Below are 8412 nucleotides of genomic sequence, written 5' to 3'. Positions count from 1 at the left end.
GTCGGAGCTTCAAGAAGGAGAAGCTGGGGAGAGCCCAGAGAAGAGCGGCTCGGCTGGTGCGATTCAAGGCGACGCGAGGACAGGCTGGCGACGCGGGACTGTTCAGCCTAGGAAAGAGAAGACTTTGGGGGAACAGGTGGCAGTTTGCAAACATATCCGGGGAGAGCATCAGGGGCTCGGCGAGCAACTATTCATCAAAACGCCCCAGGAGCGATGGTCATGAACTCCTAGAAGGAGGTTTCAGACTGGATATAACTGAAAATATCTTCGTGGCTCATGTGACCGGACTGGAACAGACTCCCAGCCGGGGTGGTGCAAGCACCGACCCTGGAGATCTTCAGAAGGAGACTGGACGCACGCCTCACCGGGGTTATTTGACCCCTGCAGTCTTTCCTGGCCAGAGCAGGGGCCGGCCCCGACGATTTCACCAGGTCCTTTCCAGCCCTGAACTTCTGCGAATTGGGGGCTAGGCTTTCCGCTGTGAAGAACTGCCTGTATCTTGTCACCCATCAGCAAGTGTCCCGTTGCGTGCGTCTCTAAGCACCGCCAGCTTTGCCGCAGCCTTGGCTGCTAGCATGCTCTCATCGCCTTTCTCCAGCATTGCCAGAAGAAAGGAAAAAAAAAAAAGATTTTTTTGCTAACTGCACAGTAACATCATGCTATCAGGGAAAAATCATTGCGTTGAAAAGCTTCCTTTGTGTGCCTAGGACCAGTGGAAGATGTGTTAATAAATTGTTGCAGTGAGTGGATTCCAGCTGACTTTTAAAACCCCTTTGATTCCTCTCAGTGTTTCTGCCCTTAGGAAAGCATCAGGCACTAAGCTACCTGACTTCCGTGTACAGAGGAAGAGATTAAAAAGAGAGCTGAAATAGAAGGGCAGAAAGGATGCTACACACAGTACTTACAGTGTGGAGGGATTAAGAGGAGGGAAGAAGGCAGGGAAGTGAGATTTAATTGTCACCGCAAATAGAAAAGTGACACTGGGGAGAGGCAATAGCCAACAAAGCGGCACAAAGGGGGAAGATTGGGGTCAGAGGTTTGTAGCGTAAATGGTGTCCTCACCGTCACTTGTTGCAGCACTTGAGTCTTCCAGTGACGTTTCCCACCCACACAATGAATTGGGTATGGCTCTTCTTACCCTATTAAAATAGCAAATCCCTGTTTCCTTTTCTTGATTCATTGCACATATCAAAGGCACCAGCATGAATTGGTCCTCTGCAGGCAGAGCTTTCTGTGAACCTCCCCAAATTCAGAGTAAAGACTTAATAAAACTGTACAAACAAGACTGCCGTCGTGATGGAAAAATGCTTGAGGATTCAGCCAGGGCAAGGATGGTTTAAGCTGCGGATGAGTTCTAGGGATGGTGCTGGGCAGATGTAGAGAAGAGAACTGGTTGCATAAATAATAAAAAGTTTCAAGTATAAAAACACCCTCAAAACTTCAATTGCTGAACTTGAACAGAGTGAGCTGGGAACAAGCCATATAAAGTCATCAGATTTCCTTCGATCAAAATGAAACCTCACTGGCAGTAGCCGCCTGTTGACTGTAATGACCACGCCTCCATCTGCTAACACTCACATGAAGCATGCATGATCACCCTTGGAGAGTTTAGAGAAGACAGGACTTTGCAGACAAGCATCGGTTTGGAGCAAGACTTCTTTAAGGGTGTTTGATAGGGGCAGCAAAACCGTACTGGTTTTGGCATGATGTTGGAAAAGTGTTCCTTCTGTAAAAATGGGGTACGTACTTTTGTAACCTTCTTTTGCTCGTCTCCTTGAGAACTACAGAAATTGTAGGATTGTTTGCTAATTCTGCCCAGTTGCAGTTAGTCTTTTCCTCTCTTGCCTCTTCCATATTTTAGTTTTAGTTCTGTTTCAGGAATGCGTAAAGCCAATAAAAGTTGAAAAGAAACCTGGAAAAGCAGCAGCTAAGATCCGAATTGAAGATGATGGGAGCTACTTTCAGATCAATCAGGTAGTGTCTTCCCACTTGTGTAAAATAGTTAGAAATTGCCTTATTGTTGTGTGTTTCATAGGTTTACAACTACTAAGCATCTCAGATGGGTGGGGACGGGACAGTGAAGACATGACAATAAACAGTTAGCTCTGTGGCCAGCCCTCTTGGATATTTTTCATATTGAAAAAAAAAATGTATCTTTCTTCCTAGAATGATATAGTGAGATGGGAGATCATCACTTTTACTGTCCCAGTTTTGTAATCAGAATCTACAGCTGCAAACCTTGTGTCGTTTGAGCTCTGAAATAGATACACCACTTTTTGCAATTCTGTTAATGTAAGAAAAATTAACATTAAAGTTAGTGAGCGAGTGATATCCTGAATCCAAAATAGAAGGTTTGACATGATGCATGTCCTCACTGACATTTCTCTAATCCATCTTCATCATGGCACTGAAATGCAGAGATTCCACTAATGCATCTTTGCGTACAGGGTACAGAGATGAAAAGAGGCAACATCTTTCATGTTTAAAGCTATAGACGTTGCAAGCAACTAGTGTTTTTTTATGGCTGGGACTGGATCTAAACTCTTTCTTTCTAGGATGGAGGAACAAAAAAGCTTGAAAAGGCTAAAATTACCCTGAATGACTGTCTAGCATGTAGTGGCTGCATCACCTCAGCAGAAAGTGTGTTAATCACTCAGCAAAGCCATGAAGAACTCTACAAAGCATTAAGTTTTAATAAGGTAAATGAACTAAGCGGTTCACTAATAAGTTTTAGTAAGGTAAATGAACTAAGCGGTTCACTAAACAGCAGGATAGACTGAAGGATTTGAAAATGACACCATGTTTGAGAGGCTGATGTGAAAATAGCAGAATCTGAAATTGTAAGTTCTGTAAGAACCAGAACTGACTGTAGTATTTCTTCTCTCAGTACAATACATCCATCTATTGCATCCATTAAGAAATTTGGTGTAGATTTATAAAAGACTTAATATTTAAAACTTGTGATCCCTGGATGTAAAAATGTAAAGCATAGCTGATAGTGAGTGTAACCATCTCATCACTAGAAAAAACCTTAACCAGAACACACACAGACTGTGGAGAAGCATCTTAAAAAACACTAACATGCTAAAAGATATCAGTTACTCTGCAGTGTAACTGTCCAGGGAACGTTAATGTTTTATCTCTTGTTTTTCAGACAGCAGCTCCTAGTGAACAGAAGCTGATTGTAATTTCTGTTTCACCACAATCCAGGGCATCGCTAGCTGTGAGATTTAAGATGAATCCTCTAGAAACAGCAAAGAAACTGACAGCTTTCTTAAAGAACCTTGGTGAGCACATTACAGTCTAAATCACAGGTGGAAATTCTGGGGCATATCTTCTGAGCATATTTTAAGTGCAAATTCTGTTAGTCTGTATTAGAGCTGCATGAATAAGCCTTCAGTCATCTGTTTCAAAAACAGTAATAATGGAAATTCACAATCTCCTATAACTTTAAGGCATCGTAAACTCAGCAGGCAGGGAAGGAACCTAGATCATTTCCAGCTGTCAAATCATTTTTAATGCAGGTTTATTCTGCTTATTTGCTGGAAACCGACCTGCTTGTAGTTACAACATTCCATAAATAACAGGACATATACGAAGATGTAACCTAATTGGGTTGGGGCTTTTATTGCAGCTTGCGGTGTTTTGCCTGTGTGTTTAATTCCAATCCCTGTATTACCTAGGCGTGCACTATGTGTTTGATACAACCTTCTCTAGAAACTTCAGCCTCCTAGAGAGCCAGCGAGAGTTTGTGAAACGTTTTCGAAGGCAAACTGAAGACAAAAGGGCTTTGCCTATGTTGGCCTCTGCCTGTCCAGGTACGTTTTAAAATGTATATAAACTATGGGTAGATAAGTGATGAAATCCTGGGACAAACTGTCAGTAAAGAAAAGCAGCACTATACTGCTGAAAATGTTAATCTGGCTAAAACCACATGTAAGTGAGAACAGAATGGCTTTTAGTGGCATGCAGTTAATTATTTGAGGTTCTTTTAGCAGTCTGTTCAACTTAAAATAGGCACTCCTATGATAAAGTATATTATAAAAGTTCTTTAATAGTTTTATAAAGAAATATTCTTGTTTTCATAGTTTCATAGTAGCTAGGGTCAGGAGGAACCTGAACAGATCATCTAGCCTGACCCCCTGCCACAGGCAGGAATGAATGCTGGGTTCACAAGACCAGCATTCAAGTTCTCGAATAATTAGATTAATTAAAAGACCTGATCTAAAACTTCAAGTGAGCAAGTTACTTTGAGAAACTAGTTTTGTCCCAAGCTCTTTCTTAAGAGCCTACACACATTCTGTATGCGGAAGAGACTGAAAATGGTTATTATTAAATGATAGCATGATTTAAAAGTCATGGCAGTGAATCAATATGCTTCCTATTTCTTCTCAGGTTGGATCTGCTATGCTGAGAAAACCCATGGAAGCTTCATTATTCCTTATATTAGTACAACCAAGTCTCCACAGCAGGTCATGGGCTCTTTAATCAAAGGCTATTTTGCAGAACAACAGGTAAAGTTTGGTGTTGACCATGATTGGCAGGAAGCTGCAGAAGTTAGATTTTAAGTTGCTTCTAAAATGACTTGAACGGTTTAAAAAATGACTGATTTTCTGACGTGAAAACATTGGAGTGCTAGCAAGGCAGCTGACAGTAGTCTCCATTTGGATCTGTGAAGATCTATAAATGGTGTGAAGGCATTAAGGTGAGATCCTGTCACCATACTCCTTCAAGCATTTTACCTCCACATCCACCTCCCTACTTCTGCCTGCTCTTAGAGGGTGACCATCTCTCCACCTTCTTTCTGCTTCCAGCAAGAGCTGATCAGTAGCATTTTCAATCTTGGTGCTCAAAGGCCACTTGAAATGTCTGCACGTTATTTAACAACTGTAGAACGGGATTTTCTGCATCCCTTCTTACCATCCCATTTGCTTTACCAGTGCATTTTGATAGAATTTAAGTAATTTAAAACAAAACTGCTATGATCGTGTCTAAGACAGAACTTGAGTTTGTGCATTCATGCAGATCGTACTTTGTCTAAAAATGACTTGCTTTTTCCAAGCTTAGTGTTTCTATTTCAGTTTGATATAATTCGGTTCTATATTTTAAACCCTCTGCGTTTCCTCTCAAGTGTCATTCTGATGCCTGAAGACTGGTGTCATGCTAATAGCCAAGAATTAAGTCTACTAAGAAACTTAAAACATTGCTGATGCTTTCATTCATTATCCATTAGCGAGCACTGCTTTAACATGTGTGTTAAATAAGCTTGGAGATCTATGTACTCATTACAGAAGTTGGCAAGGACTCAAGGTATTTGGCAAGAGATACTGAAACAATGGCTCAAATTCAAAACTTATTTCCTTGACCTCTGCTTGTTTCTTGGATGGTGGTGAACTTTAATGCAGTGTCTGCCTTCAGTTTGTTTGCTGGAGATGCTGTTAGCAGAACATAAGTTCTTGTTTTCAGTCTGGGCTGTAAGGGTGGATAGGAAGCTTATCTTCTGACTAAGCATGTAATTAGGGACTCCCGACTGCCTGAGCCTGCCAGGAGCATCAGCTTCAGTAGAGAAAACAGGAAAAGGTATTACTGAAGTGTGCTACAGATGGTGATTCTGTTTCTCCTGTGCAGTTGGGCAGGGACAGAAAGATATTAAATCTGTTTTTTAAAAGGAGAGGATTTCCAAAGGTAAGGTTGCAGTTAAATGGCTTCATTCTCATTTGTGCCTTTGCAGTTCTCTCTCCCAGTGTGTTTAAAATCAGTGAAACTAACCGATATTCTTGGGTTTTTTGCAGCATTTAACCCCTGACCAGATATATCACGTGACAGTGATGCCCTGTTACGACAAAAAACTAGAGGCTTCAAGGCCAGACTTTTTCAACCAACAGTATCAAACTCGGGACGTAGACTGTGTGATTACGACGGGTAAGCAGAACCAGAGATGCTCCAGCTGACTTTCCTTCCACTACTGCACACGGGACACAGCGCTTTGTAAAGATGCCCTTGTGTCCTGTGGCCTGTTTTTAGGAGCACATCTGCAGCTAGACTGACCATAGACTGACCATAGCTTAGAAACAGTGAAACTCTGTTAGAGAGGATTACATTATACTCACCTCTGAGCTCTCCAGGCTCAGATGGCTTCTTTCAGCACACCCTCTGCTGTGCCGCAGAAAGAAGTTAGGCTGTGAAAAACTTCTCCTGAGGGCACCATTATGAATACAGGTTTTGTGCCCATGAACACTTTCTCTTGTTTGGGGCACGGGAAGGAGACTGGAGAAGAAACTGAGCACTTATATCTATGGTTCTGTTCTAGGAGAAGTGCTGAAGTTGTTGGAACAAGAAGGGGTCTCCCTGTCAGATGTGAGTGCTGCTCCTTTGGATGCTATGTAAGAACAAATAACCTTGCTAACACCTTTAGTGATCTCTCATTTAAGCACAGCAACAGAATTCCCCTTTCCCAAAACAGTTTCACAATACAAAGGCTGCACATTTTTGCATCTTAAGTTCTACTCCAAATCTCTCTTTCACATCTAATGGGTTTTGAATTCAAGTGTGATTACGCCTCAAGCCATTTGGAGATCCGCAAAAGGAGGTCAACGAATATGAAGTCACTGGGTGTTATAGGCTTGGCATAACCCAAGCAGTAAGTTTGCCCTAAATCAGCAGGACTGGGTGAATTCACTCATTTAGAATATACTAGTCCCTAAGAGCCTGGATAACGTAGTCTTTGATAATTGGATACTGAACACGCGAGTATTCACTATAGATTTCACTATCTGCTGAAATGTCTTTAAAAAAAAAACTACCACAAGCTTGGAAGCTAATAAGCAATTGGAGGGGGAAAAAGTTAATATTCTAGTCCAGTGGGGGCCAACCTTCTTGGCAGGCATGCCACAAATTTGCCCCACCCACCCTTGCTGCTGCCACTACAATCCACTTCCCCTGTCTGATCTGCTGCTCTGCTTTCTGCTCCCTGCTCAATTGCTGCTGTGTTTCTTTCCCGGCCACACACAGACTGCCGGTGCTGCCCCTGCTGTAGAATGATGGAGACTAATTTGATGGGACGCAGAAGCCTACTGCTCTGCTGTCCTTAGTTCAAGTGTGTTCCCCAGCAGGCAGAGTACTGTATATATCCCATTGCTAAAGCTCAAATGAGGAAATATCTAGATCACTTTAGCTACTCCGTGGGAGTTCTTTTATTCAATAAAGCATGCTATCTTTTAAGCATGTGCGATGCAGATGAGATTTTAATTGCATTAACTGAAAACTGACCCTGCAGGCTCGATGTCAACCACATACAGACTAGAGGACTTAGAAATCATAGTTCATGTGCTTAAATTGACATCAGCTGCAGCATACCACGTTGAACATGAAATTGAAAGGACCCGTCTTCATCAGCCTGTAGAAAATGACCTTGTAAGAAAGAAACAGCATGTGCCTAACAAACCCAGTGAAGTTGAGGAGCGTTTAGAGAAGACAGCGGGTGTATGTGACCTAAGTGGCCAGTGCACAAATACTTCATATGCTCAAGAGTGGTAGTGAAAGCCCCAGCCCTGCAGCGAACGGCACCCGTGCAGACTACTGCACCTGCTCAAATCTCTGTGGGACTCCATGCAGCTCCATCAGTCCACTTTCACCTACAGGATTGGGGCCTTCATCTCAATCCAGATTGTAAGTGAAATTGTGCTTGGTTTTTCCTAAACCTCACATAGACAAGAGCCAAGATAATAAGTCTCAGCACTCCTAGCAGTTTCTATTCAGCAGAATCGCACTTTGGACTAGTTAAGTCTGGTTAGGCTCTGTATGTTGGCAGGGCTCTAGGAAACCTTGGGGATGGGGCAGTATACTTTCATGGGGTCTGCTTGATCATAAAAACACCACATAAACTCTTCTTACCGACACTTCTGAAGCAATAAAAGGGAAAAAGTAGCCACTTCCAATCTACAATTTTTTTAAATTTAAAACAAAAACCCAAGGGGAGACGCAGTCTCTCTTATAAATTGCCACCTTAAGGAATTCAGCATGGAAAAATCTGCCATGTAGCTGGGCCATTTAAATTTCATTTGCTTCTGTCTCTCTGCTAGACTTACTGGAAAGTCCTAAAGGGATCCTGAAGTGTTTGAAAATGCAGTGCTGGGATGGAAGTGTCAGTTAGAAAGTGGAACCAGATGTCCAACGGTTCGATAAAGTCTTTGGCTAAGCTATCAGAACGGCATGCTGCGCCTCATGCTTGTGGCGATAATGCTTCTCTGTAACCTTTTGCTAGCCTTAACCTACTCGATAAATCACCTGGTCACAAACCGCACGTATTCCATAAACCTGGGAGGATTCATGTAAGCAGTCAGATGGCTGTTATTCCAATTTATCCCTCAACACGTGGAAGAGGCCATTAAGAGGTTATTCAATTTGGCAGCA

General features: G+C 42.4%; 1 protein-coding gene across 1 annotated transcript in view; it reads left to right on the top strand.

The window, feature by feature from the left end:
* The first annotated feature begins 15 nt into the window (after positions 1-15).
* The window catches only part of CIAO3 (cytosolic iron-sulfur assembly component 3), a 16579-nt gene continuing 8182 nt past the window's right edge, over positions 16-8412 (top strand). Inside the window, exons 1-8 of the mRNA XM_025204642.1 lie at positions 16-1739; positions 1879-1974; positions 2556-2699; positions 3155-3287; positions 3684-3818; positions 4396-4514; positions 5793-5922; positions 6311-6383. Coding sequence (XP_025060427.1) covers positions 1704-1739; positions 1879-1974; positions 2556-2699; positions 3155-3287; positions 3684-3818; positions 4396-4514; positions 5793-5922; positions 6311-6383 — 866 coding nt within the window. The 5' untranslated portion in view covers positions 16-1703. The remainder of the gene's footprint in view (positions 1740-1878; positions 1975-2555; positions 2700-3154; positions 3288-3683; positions 3819-4395; positions 4515-5792; positions 5923-6310; positions 6384-8412) is intronic.

Source organism: Alligator sinensis, unplaced genomic scaffold (assembly GCF_000455745.1).
Source record: "Alligator sinensis unplaced genomic scaffold, ASM45574v1 scaffold1283_1, whole genome shotgun sequence".
In the NCBI taxonomy this organism is placed as follows: domain Eukaryota; kingdom Metazoa; phylum Chordata; order Crocodylia; family Alligatoridae; genus Alligator; species Alligator sinensis.
This window is presented reverse-complemented; position numbering and strand designations above follow the sequence as displayed.